The sequence below is a fragment of the Symphalangus syndactylus genome, chromosome 8, assembly GCF_028878055.3.
Source record: "Symphalangus syndactylus isolate Jambi chromosome 8, NHGRI_mSymSyn1-v2.1_pri, whole genome shotgun sequence".
NCBI lineage: Eukaryota > Metazoa > Chordata > Mammalia > Primates > Hylobatidae > Symphalangus > Symphalangus syndactylus.
In genome coordinates, this window is record NC_072430.2 from 62,244,167 (window position 1) to 62,261,689 (window position 17,523).

At 42.4% G+C, this 17,523-nt stretch overlaps 1 protein-coding gene across 5 annotated transcripts; it reads right to left on the reverse strand.

Moving 5' to 3' along the window:
• Positions 1–481: 481 nt before the first annotated feature.
• Positions 482–16,211, reverse strand: MAPK1IP1L (mitogen-activated protein kinase 1 interacting protein 1 like). Of its 5 annotated transcripts, none has more exons than XM_063645571.1 (5): positions 16,042–16,199; positions 6,056–6,232; positions 5,527–5,548; positions 3,639–4,346; positions 482–2,072 (listed from the first exon to the last, which is right to left on the reverse strand). In XM_063645571.1, coding segments are annotated over exons 2-5 (744 nt in total). In that variant the 5' UTR covers positions 6,058–6,232; positions 16,042–16,199; the 3' UTR covers positions 482–2,060. The 5 variants fall into 5 exon arrangements, with proteins under 5 accessions (XP_063501641.1, XP_063501642.1, XP_055145280.1 ...); XM_063645572.1 differs by lacking the exon at positions 6,056–6,232 and adding an exon at positions 13,579–13,656; XM_055289305.2 differs by lacking the exon at positions 6,056–6,232 and having other exon boundaries at positions 16,042–16,211.
• Between the last annotated feature and the right edge of the window lie 1,312 nt (positions 16,212–17,523).

The following is a 17,523-nucleotide window of genomic DNA, read 5'->3' on the forward strand; positions in this document are numbered from 1 at the left end:
AATTATAGATTCCCAAACCTGCTATCTCTTCTTCCTAGTCAAATTATATTTGCTGTAGTGTTAAACTAAATACTGCTAATTTGTCAGCTTATCCCAATGTAGGACAGCCAAGATAACTGTAAGGAGAGCTATCTTTGCAGCCATCTCACTTTTCACATTACTTTATCCCTCCATGGTTAACTGACATTTTGATATTGATAATTCAAGCCAAGGCTACCTGCCTTGTAGACTGGGGGCTACTTTGACAACAGAGTTCAACAGTATTGTAGATAGCTAACACCTGTCCTTCAAGCGCAGTGAAAGAAAAAGCTAACAACGCAGTCTGAAAATATCTTAATTAGTTTCTACTTTCTCATTTCTAAAAGCTTGAATCTATCATCCAGTTAACATAAGGGAGGATTAAACACTGAATGTTCCTCTCAAAGGTAACCATTTTGCTTTCTTAAAAGGAGGTAGCTATCAAACCAAAAAACTGGCAGCATTTGGCATTCTTGATGTTTTAATTAGAGCAGAAATAAACTACTAAATATTTTATTTCTAAGCAAAACAGAGCTCCAGCATAAATCCTGTTTGTCTGAGAAATTCACAATACATTTTAGAAATCCAATGGATACATTCAAACTGTTATCTAATAAATAACAAGGTCAGGTCTACCCCAAATCTAAGAATCTGATTTAAACATAAGGTGCCAAAAAACTACTAGGGCTTTTTTTTGGTGGTTATAAACAATACTTAATATTTAAGCAACACAGTCACACTGCTTTAAACTTAGTTGCAGAGATCTACAATTTATTATTATTTTCAGTGTTAGAGCTAGAGGGTAATTTTTTCAAAGATGGCACTCAGCTCCACTTATTTACCTGTCAACAAACACAGAACTGAACTGTTAGCCATAAGCACTTTACAAACAGACTCAGGAAACTATGCAGTAGACAATGACATAGCTTAACCAGACTCTGAAAAACAGATACATATTTTGATTCACACTTGTACAAAGAGAACAGTCATGTCTGCATGACTTAAGGTTCTCTAAACACAACTGTTATGTTTTAGACCCCTAGAGTGTGCCAGTTTACCACATCAGGGAGGAATCAAGGAATGTGCTCCTTCTAAAGAACCAAGGGCAAGTGGGGTGGGGGTGGCTACAGGGAACGCTCTGGGCAAAAGAGCTGCCTCAGGTTTTTGTGGGAATGAAAATTAATTGTTGCAATTAAGCAATTCCTAGGGTTTATCTAGTTTGAGGTTCAAAACAAAGGAGAGAATTATTTCCTTCCTCGAGCTCTTCCCAAAGCAATATGCACATCTCATATCAAATCTCAAGTAGTACAAAGAGATAATCAATTATCTAAAAATTTAATTTACATACATGCTGGCCTGGATTAAAAACAAAAAAAGTTAGTTTCCATAAATAGCAGACTTTAGTGCTGTATGACCCAATGACTAAAAATAAAACCAGGAAGTTTTTACTAAAAGCTCAAGGATAAAAATGAACACTGGCTGGGTATTGAACTCCACATGTGACAATAATTACTGACAGTTTAAAAATGTATATCCAAAATACAACCTCAAGAGGACCAGGTTTATTTGTCCAACAGAGCAGTTCAAAATGTTGAGGCATCATTTGTTTGGATTACGATGGGTTATTCTTAAAGTTTATTTATTTAGAAGGGGAAGTGATTATAGAAAAATACTTGAAATAATTTGCCAATGAAGTTGCAGATTCTAACAATAATCCACATCTTAGATTTTTAAGTGTGTAGTTTCATAGTTTAAACAAATTCTGTCAAAGAGCTATTCAATATACTTTATCACTTTAACTTTCCATGAAAACCAAATAAAAATCACATCTGAATGATTTACTTCTATGCTTTTATCTGATTGTATACATATGATGTACTACACATCCAAGTACAAGAGGCAGTTATCTTCTCTGAGAGGTGCAAGAGTTGTTCTTTCATGAATGCCCTCTAATAGTGAAACCAGCAATTTTTATATATGCATTCATGTGCATATATATGTACTTCAAAAAGCAAAGCGTCATCTCTTCGTCCATTGTTAACTTAATGGTAAGACTGCAACAGAAAAAAGAAAAAGTCAACTTCTAGATTTTGCAAATGGAGTTTATTAACTCCTTACTGTGGCTTAAAGTAAATTTATTGCTTAATAAATCCAAACAGCGAGTCTTGTCATTTACTCTGGTGTACACTTTGCAAAATAAATATTTTTAGATAATATATATAGCAACAAATTACACTAATACAAGGAGGAAGTTTTGGGGGTACTTTAAAGATTTCCTTTATAGCTGGATTGGATGTTTGACTAATCTAATCAGAGATCTGACTAGTTATTTGCGTATTAAGAGTTAACAGATTTTTTTTTTTTTTCTTGGCTGGGCGCGGTGGCTCAGGCCTGTAATCCCAGCACTTTGGGAGGCTGAAGCAGGCGGATCACTTGAGGTCAGGAGTTCAAGACCAGCCTGGCCAACATGGTGAAACTCCATCTCTACTAAAAATACAAAAATGAGCCGGTGTGGTGGCGCACGCTGGTAATCCCAGCTACTCAGGAGAATCGCTTGAACCTGAGAGGTAGAGATTGCAGCGAGCCGAGAGACTGCATTCTTGACTGGGTGACAGAGCAAGACTGTCTCAAAAAAAAAAAAAAAAAAAAAGTTAACAGATTTTTTTCCTAAGGAAAATCTTTTTTTTTTTTTTGAGACGGAGTCTTGCTCTGTCGCCCAGGCTGGAGTGCAGTGGCGCAATCTCGGCTCACTGCAAGCTCCGCCTCCCAGGTTCACGCTATTCTCCTGCCTCAGCCTGAGTAGCTGGGACTACAGGCGCCCGCCACCACGCCCGGCTAATTTTTTGTATTTTTAGTAGAGACAGGGTTTCACCATGGTCTCGATCTCCCGACCTTGTGATCTGCCTGCCTCGGCCTCCCAAAGTGCTGGGATTACAAGCGTGAGCCACCGCGCCCGGCCTCTAAGGAAAATCTTTACTCTGCGTTTGGATACTCGCTTGGCTTACCTCACAGGGGAAGTGGGGTACTTTTCCATTCAGTTATGTGACCAAGGCAGGCTCCTCAACTAAGATGTTAACCCCACTCTGGCTTGTCTGACAGTAAAGCATAAAGCGTTACATGTAACTGACAATAAAGAATAGGGGTGTAATCTTGAGCTCGAGAACTGCTTGAAAGATGAACAACATTATCTACTTATTGCCTTGGATTCTCTAAAAATCTACCTCTATCAAGCTAGGCAGGTAGAGACTGCTTTTACTGAACTGTACTTTAGTGTGATGCTATAAAACAATACTGAGAAATAATAATAATAAAACAAAAAGCCCAATGAAATGAATCTCAGAGTTTACCTAATGCTATTGAGGACACTGCTTACTACATTACGAAGTCTTTGGGGGATCTTTGGAAAATTTTTCTTTTTAGCACAAGGAATACTTAAAACAGTGCTTTCATCCTTTTAAATGCTTTACCTGAAGGTTTGAAATTTACTCATTTAATATACACACACCCTCTTTTAAAAACTTAAAGGCCTTCTTAATCTTCCATCCAAAACTGGGGAGAAACAATCTTTCAGTTGTGCTATGTACAATTAGTACACTTTAAATAACAAATTGAACACTCACATGGGGGCCACCAGGCATTGGTGGAGCACCAGAAGGTCCTGAAGGCACTTGGAAAGGATTACTGGGAGTAGGATAGAGTCCTGGTGTGGGATACGATCCTGTAGGGGCAGGATATGGTGCTGGTGGTCCCCAGGCTCCTGGTGGAACGGTGCCCCATGGAACAGGTGGTGCTGCCCCAGGGGCTTGGGGAGGAGGAGGAGCGGGATATGGGCCTGGAGATGGATATGGCATATTAGGAGTAGGATACTGCCCTCCCATTCCTGGCGCCCAAGGTCCAGAAGACATGGATCCCCATGGACCTAAAGGACCAGCTGCAGCTGGATCTGTGGGTGCACCATATGGTCTGGGTAGCTCTGGAAAGGGCATATTTGGTGTAGGATATGGCCCTGTGGGGCCAGGGCCTGGCACAGTTGGGGCTGGATAAGGACCACCAGGTGGGGGACATGATGGTCCGGAAGGAGGAAAGGGTGCTGGGGGTCCTGGAGGTGGTCCTGTGGGAGGCACGGAGGGATACATTCCTGTTGGTGCTGGTCCAAAAGGCACAGTGGAGGGTGTTGCACTTGGTGGGAGTCCAGATGGCACTGAAGATGGAGCACTCGGATTATTCCAAGGGTTGGAGCCTGGCCAGCCTTGAGGAGGTTGGCCAGGTTTTGTATTGCTCACAGCAGAGGTTTTGGCAGGGGAGTGTTCAGGTAGTGCATCTGCCAACTGGAATACAAAACAGATACGTCTTATCTAGGGAAAAGTTATACCAAACACCATTATAAACCCAGAGAATAGTAACCTATAGGGCCAGGGATTATAAACCTCAAGAATATCTTCAAAAGCTAAGCTAGTCATTTAAAAAATACTCTATTTAACATAAACCTTGATATGTTACTTTGCATATCAACTTTACAGTGCAAATTCTTCAGAGAAACTCGTTTTCTAAATACAACTAATCATATTGTGCTTCATTTCTCTGCTGTATTAATATAACAAAGTACAGTAATTAAGAAGATAGAATTAACAGTCAAAATATGGATTTGAATCCTGGCTTAATCTCAAAGGAGCTACATACTCTGAGATAGAGCCTCTTCAGTTTCAAAAACTGTTTTAGGGTTAACTTGAGGCTTAAATATGATAGTTCATGTAGTACACTTTAACAGAGTGCCTGGTATACAATAATTTCTTTTTTTTTTTTGAGACGGAGTCTTGCTCTGTCACCCAGGCTGGAGTGCAGTGGCGCAATCTCGGCTCACTGCAAGCTCCGCCTCCCGGGTTCACGCCATTCTCCTGCCTCAGCCTCTCTGAGTAGCTGGGACTACAGGCACCCGCCACCACGCCTGGCTAATTTTTTTGTATCTTTAGTAGAGACAGGGTTTCACCCTCGATCTCCTGACCTCGTGATCCTCCCGCCTCGGCCTCCCAAAGTGCTGGGATTACAAGCGTGAGCCACTGTGCCCGGCCTAATAATTTCTAATAAATGTTGGCTATTAATACTATCAGGGTAAAAGAGAACAACAGAAGTAACATCTTCAATTTTCATTTAAGGATTCATCAAGAAATATAGGAAACATTTCCAAACATGCTATTATCTCAGTAAACTAAGGCAAATCACCTATCAAAATCTCTTTCCTACCCCCAAAGCCAAGAATCACAAAAAGCATCTCTTTTATTTATTTATAGACAGTCTCACTCTGTTGCCCAGGCAGGAGTGCAATGGCACGATCATGGCTCACTGCAGCCTGAAACTCTTGGGGTCAAGGGATCCTCCCAAGTAGCTAGGACTACAGGTGCATGCCATCATGCCTGGTTAAAGCATCTCTTTTAAGTGAAAAGATTTATGTAGCCATGTTGTTTTTCTTAAGAGATGAAAAACTTATCACAGATAAACTGATCAACTTACCGAAAATTCATCAGACATTTTCCTAAAAAAAGAAAAGAAATGAAGGAAGAAAGAAAAATTTCAAATCAGCGTTCACCATTTCTTAAATATTCCTTAAGGAACTTTCTATGCATACATTATTATTACTTAAACGGAATCTTATTTATGTAATGGGTTTTTCTTTACATAGGAAAGTTTTCCATAATAGTTCATACAGCTCTATTAACTTCATCTCTTTTAATGGCTGCACATCATACAAAAATGAATTGCAATTTAATTTACATTCTTTTTGTAGCAGTGTAAGTTGTTTCAAGTATGATACAGTGAACATCTCTGAACACTTCTTTGTTCGTGTGTGAGAATCTATCACCAGGAAAAAGCACTGGACATGGAATTTAGAGTCAACAGATAAATTTATCTAAAATCCATTTGAAAAGTCCATGCCAATTTACACTCATTTCTCTAACTCCTCTTTTACCACTGGATATTATTAAATTTATTGTTTATAATGACAATAGGTATTAAAAATTAGCGTCTTATTTTAACTTACATTTCCTTGTCTTTTCTTTTGGAGACAGGGTCTCATTCTGTCACCCAGGCTGGAGTGCAGTGGCGAGATAGATCACAGCTCACTGCAATCTTGACCTCCTGGGCTCAAGTCATCTTCTTGCCTCAGTCTCCCTAATGGCCGGTACTACAGGTGTGTGCCATCATGTCCAGCAAATTTCTTAAAATTTTTTGTAGAGACAGGTGTCTCACTATGTTGCCCAGACCTGGTCTCAAACTCCTGGGCTCGAGGGACCCTCCTGCCTCAGCCTCCCAAAGTATTGGGATTACAGGCACGAGCCACTGTGTGTACTCCCAAATTTAAATTTGTTGATGTCCTGGAGTACTTTTACCAATTTTTAAATTGAAGTATAATTAGCACTCAACAAAATGCAGAGATCTTAAGTGTTCAGATTAACAAGCTCTGATAATTGTATACGCCCCTATAACCACCCCAAGATACGGAACATTTCTCACTCCAGAAAGTTTACTCATGCTCTTTTCCAATCAACTGCCTTGCCTCATGGCAGTCAACTTTTGACTTAATTTTGCTTGTTCTTTGACTTTATATAAATAAAAGACTGTATGTACTCTTTGCCTTTGATCATTTTATTACACAGTAGCACATCTTTTTCTCTCACTGCTTTCTAAGGTACTAAGGAGACTAGCTTTCATATATGAGATTGAAATTTTTTGGCCGGGCGCAGTGGCTCATGCCTGTAATCCCAGCACTTTGGGAGGCCGAGGCAGGCGGATCATGAGGTCAGGAGATCGAGACCATCCTGGTTAACATGGTGAAACCCCATCTCTACTAAAAATACAAAAAAACAATTAGCCCAGTGTGGTGGTGGGTGCCTGTAGTCCCAGCTACTTGGGAGGCTGAGGCAGGGGAATGGAGAATGGCGTTAACCCGGGAGGCGGAGCTTGCAGTGAGCTGAGATTGCACCACTGCACTCCAGCCTGGACAACAGAGCGAGACACAGTCTCAAAAAAAATAAAATAAAAAATTTCTCCCAAATTCCTTTTTTCTGTAGATCTCTTAAATGGCATATTTTGGTAATACAAAAGTTTAAAATTTCATGTCATCAAATCTATCAATCTTTTCCTATACGTGGCTTCTGGATTTTGTGATATATTTACAAAGGCCTTCCCTACTCTGCCTTGCTTTCATATAGTATTTTTATGGTTTAACTTCTTGTTTAAAATCTTTAAATTCTTCCAAACAAAAATTACCAACTATCGGCCGGGCGCGGTGGCTCACGCTTGTAATCCCAGCACTTTGGGAGGCCGAGGCGGGCGGATCACGAGGTCAGGAGATCGAGACCACGGTGAAACCCCGTCTCTACTAAAAATACAAAAAATTAGCCGGGCGCGGTGGCGGGCGCCTGTAGTCCCAGCTACTCGGAGAGGCTGAGGCAGGAGAATGGCGTGAACCCGGGAGGCGGAGCTTGCAGTGAGCCGAGATCGCGCCACTGCACTCTAGCCTGGGCGATAGAGTGAGACTCCGTCTCAAAAAAAAAAAAAAAAAAAAAAAAAAAAAAAAAAAAAAAAAAAAAAAAAAAAAAAAAAAAAAAATTACCAACTATCTATCTTTTCTCAGCTAATTGGACAAGCTACCTTTCCTACACTCTACTGCTGCCATTTATAACTAGCATCTATCCAATATTTACCATGAAACATGGAACATGGTGGTATACTGTGCACCACCTCACTTGGTAGCTCCAGAACCCAGATACAAACTTTATTTTCACCCCCAGTTTACAGCTGGAGAAGAGGAAGCTTGGCAAGTTAACTTGTTTAAGGTCCCAGAGCTAATGACAAGGAGAGAAGCAGTTCAAACCCAGTATGACTCTAGAGCTTAGGCTCTTAGTAAGCAGGCTATAGAGCTTCCTTCATTTCCCACCGATATTGTGGACTTTATTCTCTTCTTTTTGAGACAGAGTCTTGCTTTGTTCCCCAGCCAGAGTGCAGTGGCACCATCATAAGCTCACTGCAGACTCGACCTTCTGGGCTCAATCGATCCTGCCCAGCTAGTTTTTTTGTAGAGATGGAGTTTCACCATGTTGCCCAGAGTGGTCTTGAACTCCGGAGCTCAAGTCATCTGCCTGCCTTGGCCTCCCAAAGTGTTGGGATTACAGGGGTGAGACACTGTGCCCAGTGACTTTATTCTTTTCTACTGGTCTGCAACTGTACCATTCCATTTTAATTACAGAAGCTTTATATTTTAAATAAACATTAATGTGGTTCACCCTAGTCTTTTTTTTTTTCAGATTTTCCTGTCTATGTATTTTTATTTTTTCCAGATCATTAAAAAAAAAATTAATCTGTTAGCATTCTGTTGGAAATGTATTATATTTACAGATTAATCTAGGGGAACATCTATTTAAAATGTCAAATCATCTCGTCGAAGAACAAGGTATAGCATAGTCCCTCGGTACCTGAGGGAGATTGGTTCTAGGACCCCTGTAGATACTCAAATCCCAGGATGCTCAAGTACCTGATGTAAAATGGTGTAGTATTTGCATATAACCTATGCACATCCTCCTGTATAAATCATCTCTATATTATTTATAATACTTAAAAGTGTGAGCACTATGTAATTATATTAACTTATATTTTCTATTGTTATTTTTATTGTGTTTTCCCCAAGTATTTTTTTTTTTTTTTTTTGAGACAGGGTCTCACTCTGTTGCCCAGGCTGGACTGCAACAGCATGTCAGCTCACTGCAACCTCCGTCTCCTGGGTTCAAGAGATTCTCCTGCCTCAGCCTCCTGAGTAACTGGGATTATAGGCACGCGCCACCATGACCGGCTAATTTTTTGTATTTTTAATACAGACAGGGTTTCACCACGTTGGCCAGGCTGCTCTTGAACTCCTGGCCTCAAGTGATCTGCCAGCCTCAGCCTCCCAAAGTGCTGAGATTACAGGCATGAGCCACGGCACCCGGCTCCCTGAATATTTTCTACCCGCAAATGCAGACACAGAGGACTGTTTAGTTCCTGTCCTTTTCATGTAGTTTATTTTCTTAATCAGATCTCCTCTATACATTTCTTTTAAGGGATTTCTGTTAAATTTTTCCCTGTGGTTGTAAATAGGCTCTTCCACTGTATTTTCTAATTGATCGTTCATATATGGGACAGGGTTTTAAAATTTTAGTCTACACCAGGTCCTTGAAAGATGTTTCATTCAACTTTGTTTTGTTAAAATGTTGATGAGAAGAAAAAACAAAAAGTCTCAGCTGAGGTCACTGTCTGTGTGAAGCTGGCTCATTCTCCCATCTTTATGGGTCTTCTCCAAGTACTCCAGTTTCCTTCCATATCCCAAAGATGCATGTGAATGGATGTGTCTACACGGCCCAGTCTGTGAGTGTGGGTGAGAGCACCCTGTGCTGGGATGGCGTCCAGTTCAAGGCTGGTTCCCAACTTGAACTCTGAATTGATAAGAAAGGCTCCAGCCATTGAGACTCTGAACTGGAATAGGGAGGCAAATAATTACCTTTTTATTATTCTTTCTTAAATGTATACACAGCTCACATTCATTTCAATTTTTTTTTGAGACAGGGTCTTGCTCTGTCACCCAGGCTGGAGTGCAGTGGTGTGATCACAGCTCACTGCAACCTCAACCTCCCAGGCTCCAGTGGATCCTCCCACCTTAGCCTTTTTTGAGTAGCTGGGACCACAGGCATGCTAATTTTTAAAATTTTTAGTAGAAATCATTTAATTTTTTTTTTTTTTTTTGAGATGGAGTCTCGCACTGTTGCCAGTCTGGAGTGCAATGGCGCAATCTTGGTTCACTGCAGCCTCCGCCTCCTCGGTTCAAGCGATTCTCGTGCTTCAGTCTCCTGAGTAGCTGGGACTACAGGTGCGTGCCACTACACCCACTAATTTTTGTATTTTTAATAGAGACGGGGTTTCACCATGTTGGCCAGGATGGTCTCCATCTCTTGACCTTGTAATCCGCCCACCTTGGCCTCCCAAAGTGCTGGGATTACAGGCATGAGCCACGGCACCCCGCCCATTTAAATGTTTAATACTACAAGTGTTTTGGGTTTTATTTAAAAGTTTAGTGATGTTTTTGTTACCAGAAACATGCCATAGGAATTTAACTCTTCTTTATATTAATTAACCTAGGGTAGGAAGCATCATTACTGAATTATTTTATTCTTCAAAGTTTCTCACTTGATTCTCTGGGATTTCCAGATAAATATGCCATTTGCAAAAAATAATTTTCCTTCTCTAATATTTATGCATTTTTTCTCTTTGCACCTGCTAGGACTTAAATAATGAAATGTTAAGGAGTGATAGTGGGCACAGAGGTCTTGCTCCAACTCTCCAATGCTTCTAATGTTTAAGTATGATTCCCATTTTTAGTTTGAGATTTTAAAAAATTACATTATTTTTAATTTATGCCTATGCTATTATTTATTCCTATTCTGTTAATAAAGAAAGCAAGAAGACATTAAATTCCCTCAAAAGACTTTTCAGTATCTAATGAATTGATCTCATGCTTTTCCTCCTTTGACCTATCAATACAGTATTAAGACAGAGCCACCTTTGTATTCTTAGCATCTTATTTCTAATTATGATTTGGTTATCATGAGGAAAGGACAAGAACACGAAGGACAAGAACCCAAGCCTATCCCAACTGCTATATCCTTTTTATTCAGAATATCAAAAAACACGGCTGGATGCGGTGGCTCACGCCTGTAATCCCAGCATTTTGGGGGGCCGAGGAGGGTGGATCACTTAGTCAGGAGATCGAGACCACCCTGGCTAACACAGAGAAACCCCATCTCTACTAAAAATACAAAAAATTAGCCAGGCATGGTGGCGGGTGCCTGTGGTCTGAGCTACTCAGGAGGCTGAGGCAGGAGAATGGCGTGAAGCCAGGAGGCGGAGCGTGCAGTGAGCTGAGATCAAGCCACTGCACTCCAGCCTGGGTGACAGTGCAAACTCCGTCTCAAAAAAAAAAAAAAAAAAAAAAAAAACCACATACAACCCATTCCCATGTTAAGGTTTAACATCAATCATATCACACAATAAAATTTTTAGGACTAACAGTGTAAAAAATATATGGTAAGTTGTAAGGCTAACATGCTTTTTAAACAGGGTTAGCCTTTCTGAAATAGAAAATGATTTTGTATCAAAGTTAATTCTGGAGTTGAGAATCAAAGTGAACCAAATGGTCTTGACTGTTCAGGTTTTCACAATTATACAGTTACCTAGTCATAGAATTACATAAATTATTCTACAAGTTAATAATATTCAACTGATTCACAATACTACTGCAAAACTTTAAAGTTCAAAATCCAAGTCTGGAAGATAGGGGAGGTGCTAGAATCTTGTGATTAAAAAACGAAGCCCTAAGCATAGGAATTAGTAACAAGTTCTGTTCTATGGCACTGTCTTAGTAAAGTGACCAGCTCTCCATTCCTAGAATAAACAGCATTCATGTTAGGGTGATCCCCCCTTATCCGTGGTTTTAGTTACCTGAGGTCTGAACATATTAAATGAAAAATTCCAGAAATAAACAATTCGTAAGTTTTTTGTTCTGTTTTGTTTTTCGCTCTGCCACCCAGGCTGAAGTGCAGTGGTATGATCTCGACTCACTGCAACCTCCGCCTCCCAGGTTTAAGTGATTCTCCTACCTGAGCCTCTCAAGTAGCTGGGATTACAAGCACGTGCCACCACGCCCGGCTAATTTTTAATTTTTGGTAGAGACAGGGTTTCACCATGTTGGCCAGGCTGGTCTCGAACTGCTGGCCTCAAGTAATCCGCCCACCTCAGTCTCCCAAAGTGCTGGGATTAGGCATGAACCACTGCACCTGGCCAATTTCTAAATTTTAAATGGGGCAAGAGCGTGTTCTGAGTAGCAAAATGAAAGTTTGCACCCTCCTGCCTAGGACGTGAATCATCCCTTTGTCCAGTGTATCCATGCTGTATACGCTATCAGCCCGTCTTGGTTATTAGATCGAAAATACATGGTATACTTAGGCTTCGGCAGTGTACATAGACTTCAGTTTCAGGGATTGATTGGGGAGTCTTGCCATGTGTCCCCCTAGGATAAGGAGGAACAACTATAATTGGAAGCATTCCAATTTGCTCCTTGGAGAATACTTTCATTAGAAAAGGTGAAAAACAGCTGGGTAGGGTGGCTCATGCCTGTAATCCCAGCACTTTGGGAGGCCGAGGCGGGTGGATCACGAGGTCAGGAGATCGAGACCATCCTGGCTAACATGGTGAAACCCCGTCTCTACTAAAAAATACAAAAAATTAGCCGGGTGTGGTGGCACGCGCCTGTAATCCCAACTACTCGGGGGGCTGAGGCAGGAGAATGGCGTGAACCCGGGAGGCGGAGCTTGCAGTGAGCCGAGATGGTGCCACTGCACTCCAGCCTGGGCCAGAGTGAGACTCCGTCTCAAAAAAAAAAAAAAAAAAAAAAAAAAAAAAAAAAGAAAAGGTGAAAAACAGAGTTGGACATGGACGTTTCAATATGAGGAGAGTTGCAGAACATAAAAAGTTTAGGTTTTCTAAAAAGCTATTCTAAGCTGTGCTTGGTAGTGTGCACCTGTAATCCCAGCTTCTCAGGAGGCTGAAGTGGGAAGACAGCTTGAGGCCAGTAGTTAAGAGACCAGCCTGGGCAATATAGTGAGACTCTGTCTCAAAAAGAAAAAAAATAAAAATATAAAGCTATTCCAAAATATCTGAATCACCGCTAATTATTAAGATGAGGCCAATGTAACCTTGAACTCACAAAAAAAATTTATACTCAAGAAAGGCTTTCTTTTTTTTCTTTTTGGAATAATCTAAAGCTATTATTTCCAAAACTTTGTTACCATTTTATAGCATGATCCACCCATCATCTGAAAAATAATTATTTTTATTCTCCGAACAGCAAGAATAGTAATTTTAAAACAGTATAAAATGTCTTTTGACATACACTAGAAAAGTAAAACATAACATTTTTGGAAACTCTCATGGCTGTTAGGGTAAAAATCATGGGTCAGGGAGGAGGGTGGTTAAGAGAGTTGAACTCCATGAATTACTAGTGGAGTTCATGGATATTTCAGACAGCCTTCAAATTGTGATGGAGTGATAAACAGTATGGGACTATACAGTGATGAAACCTGGACATCAATCCTTTTGACGGTATCTTTTGACAAAAAAACTTCTCAATAAGAGACCATTTTCCATCTGTAGAAGTTATAATTCCTGTCCACTGCATAGAAAATAGTAACACACTTAATCTATAAAGTGCTATATACATGTCAGATATTTGTTAGGCGAAATTAAGCGAAATCAGAATTTTTGGGTTGATTTGTTTCGTATGGGGGGGATGATATGTATCCTACTGAAAATACAAATTAATGTCCGGGCGCGCTGGCTCAAGCCTGTAATCCCAGCACTTTGGGAGGCAGAGGTGGGTGGATTACTTGAGGCCAGGAATTCAAGACCAGCCTGGCCAACATGGTAAAACCCTATCTCAACTAAAAATACAGAAAATTAGCTGGGCGTGGTGGCAGGCACCTGTAATCCCAGCTACTTCGGTAGGCTGAGGCAGGAGAATCACTTGAACCTGGGAGGCGGAGCTTGCAGTAAGCGACTCTGTCTCCAAAAAAAAAAAAAAAGAAAACATAAATTATAAATTAGAATACATGCTAGTTTTTAGTATTGGCTCATTTATCTGATTATGTTCCATTTTATACATTTGGGCAACTCAAAAACAGGGGTTTTGAAATGCTCAAAAATCAAAGCAAATGCTCATTAGAGCATTCTGCATTTTGGATGTTCAACTGGTGCAATATAAAAAAAATCCAAAATCTGAAACACTTCTGGTCCCAAGCATTTGGGATAAGGGATATGCAACCTGCAATATTTCTTGGCATTTAGTTATATACTTATTGGAACATACGTGCTGGCCTTTAGAGAAATTACAGTATTACATGGAGATTCCTGAGATGTGCTGTCTTTTGCAGTCCATAAGGACCATAAGGAAAGAGCTGGGAGTATAGGGCGGTGAAATGGGCCCTAGGGAAAGAAGAGCAGTTAGTGTAAAAACTGGGAGAATCTGTGGGGAGGTATAAGCAGTTCAGATGGGTTAGAATATAGCAAGAAAGGGAAGGATGAAAGTCTTAGCAGAGAGACCTTAGACGAGGGTTTGAATTATTTCACTAAGAGTCGGCTCATCGGAATGAACCTGACTATAAAGAACAGGCCATACTATTTGTAAAAGGCACGCAGTTTAAAAAAAAAAAAAAAAAAAACCAGGCCAGTAATGTTGCGAGAAACTAAATGGGACTCTGTCCAATCAAGTGCCTAACATAGTGCTTGGGTGGAAAACAAATACCAAATTCTCTTTTCTTTGTATGTGGACATCTAGCTTATAGGTAAAAGAGTAAACGTTAAAGTATGATTATCTAGCTATAACTGCAGCTCTTCACTGGTTGGTTTCGGCCACAGTTGACAAGTCCAACTCTCCAAACTTGAGGCAAAGGAAGATCAGAATCGTACCCACATCATAGATTTGCTGTAAAACTTACATAATAAATCTCTTAGTCACTGCCTGGAATATAGCAAAGCCTCAACCAATAATAGTTTTTATGATGCCTACTTTTAGGTTCATAAATCTTTATCTGCCCTTCTCAATCCAGAGACCTCTGAAAAAATAAACTTTCCCAAGTTTGGCACAAAACTTACATGGTGGCAAAATGTGACTTGAAGCTATTTATAGTTTCTATTCGCCCCCACTTAGAATGAATGTTCACATCTATTGCTGCAAATATTAATGTTGGATTATGGGGTGCCCCACTCTACTGGGGGTGTTATCTCTCGTGTAACATGTTGTCTTTCTAAAAAGATGAAGATAAAATCCAAGTATTTTTGAATTCAAAACACACTAGCTTCAAAAGTTTCAGCTAAGAGACTGGGGATGGATTTTACCCATTCCGCCTGGAGAGAGGAAAAGAACATTCCAATATTTGCAATCCACTCCAAGTTTCTGAGGCAAACTCGCTTTGCATTGTGGGCTCAGAGATGCTAGCATGAAAAATTTCTATTCTTCCCCCAAAGAACACCAGTGAACAAAGAACTTATGAAATGTTTCTGAAGGCTACCTTTGCCTGTAATGAGGGTTCGTTTTCAAAACAGACCTTTACAACTCCCAGGTGTGTATTTCTGTAGTAGTAAAACTAAAAAAAAATTTTTCGGTCGAGTGAGTCTGGCTTCATGCTTTAACACTGGAATCTTTACCTATTAAAAGCTGTACTCTTGCTTTTCAAGGTAAAGAGGAAAACGGTCCAGCTATGCATACGCTATCGCAGGTATGTGCTCCTCAGTCTTAAAAAAGGAGATCACAGAATTCTGCCCTTCTCGTGGTTTGCCCTGGGTATTCATCTAATGTATCCGTGAGCAATTCCTCTATTAAGTCATAACCAGAACGTTGTCACACTGCGGATTAACAAGCGCCCGAGATTCTTGTAAGAATCTTTTCAGGCCTTTCCCTTTTTATTAAAAATTAATGAATGAGTGTAATAGGGTGGGGGTAGAGGGGAAATCGGGGCCAAGGGGCGCGAGGCCGGCAGTCGTTTAGGGACGCACGAACAAAGGGAGTCCGGGATCAACCGGAGCGAACCGGCCTCCGAGCGGGTCGCGCCCGCCGGGAAGGGGTGGGGGAGGGGCCGGCCCGCGCCCGCCCCGCCCCGCAGCCAGGCCTGACGTCAGGCGCCCAGAAACCCGTCGGGCGCGACGTCAGCGGCCTCCGACACCTTCTCCCTGGGGGGCGATCCCCAGGCAGCCCGCAGCGTGGAGGAAGGCGACCCAGGAAAACGCTTAGCCCCGGTCCCAGGCAGGCGACCACGGCCCGAGCACTGGACGTGACTCGATGCACCTCGGTCACTGCGCCCGCTTCCCGCTTGGCCGCGCCCGCGGGCTCCGCAACCCCAGCTCCCCGATTCCCCTTCACGACTCCCACTAGTACCGAAGCAGCCTCACCCGGCAATATCCGAGACCGCAGTAGGGTCTAGAAGCGGCGATGGGTCCGAGGGACTGGGCCCTGAAGACGCGGGCGCAGCCTGACGGCAGCTAGAGCAGCGGCGGCAACAGCACCAGCAGCGCGCGGCTCCTCCTGGCGCCGGAACAGGAAGCGCCGAGCTCACCGCCCCCGCCCGCTCTCCCCCACCCCTCAGGCCGCGCCGCGTGCGCCTCCCGCAGGCCCCTGGCTGTACTGCGGCCCGCCAGGCCTAGGGGGATGGGCTCCACCTGGCGCCGTCCCCGGGCCGCTTTCCCCTGGTGGGCGGGCTGAAAGCTCCCAGAGTTTCCGCAGTTCCGAGGACTCGGAGGAAACGCCAGTGGCCGCCGATGTTCACGGCTTCCCGGCGGAAATTGCTAACTTGTCTTGAGTTGCTTGAAGGCTGATTCTGGATTCCCTTTGCTCAGCGGTTTTTACAGCTAGGCCTCGAAGGGGTATGGGCATGGACGCGGTCTGATTTCGGCCTGACCCGAGGACTCAGATCCTCGGGCCAAAAGTGGGGAGAGGGAAAAGATTAATACAGGAAAGGGAAGACGTTTGCAAATAGTTTGACAAATTGATATTTGCTGTATTTGTAGATTTTTCCTCATCAGTGCCTCTTCTCCCATGTTCTTTTTTGTTGTTTTTGAGATGGGGCCTCTGTCACACACGCTGGAGTGCAGTGGCGCGATCTCGGCTCACTGCAACCTCTGCCTGCTGGTCTCAAGCGATCCTCCCATCTTAGCCTCCGAGTAGCTGAGACTGCAGGCATGTGCCACCACATCCGGCTGATTTTTGTGTTTTTGGTAGAGATGGGGTCTCACCCTGCTAGCCTCGAGCGATCCGCCCGCTTCGGACTCCCAAAGAGCTGGTATTACAGGCGTGAGCCACCGCGCCCAGCCGCAATCTTCATTTCTGAATAAACATTACCTCCTGTGTCAGGCACAGAGGACATGACCCCAGTCAAGGAACCTACTAACTAGCAAAGAAGATGTCGTGATAATTATATGGTGTGCAAAATATATACATATATGCAATATACTTTTTTTTTTGAGATGTTGTCTCGCTCTGTCGCCAGGCTGGAGTGCAGTGGCGCGGCGCGGTCTCGGCTTACTGCAACCTCCGCCTCCCGGGTTCAAGCGATTCTCCTGCCTCAGCCTCCCAAGTAAGCGGGACTACAGGCGCGCGCTACGTTGCCCAGCTAATTTTTGTATTTAGAGAAGCGGTTTCACCATGTTGGCCAGGATGGTCTCGATCTCTTGACCTTGTGATCCGCCCGCCTCGGCCTCCCAAAGTGCTGGGATTACAGGCGTGAGCCACTGTGCCTGGCCAATATACATTTTTTAACATATAAAAAATATCCTAAAAGTATGTGGTACACTTACATCTTGCTTTGTGTAAGGCATTAGTCAGTGGGTGGCCATTTAACTATGAACTTGTTTAAAGGAAGACATCACTGGATGTTT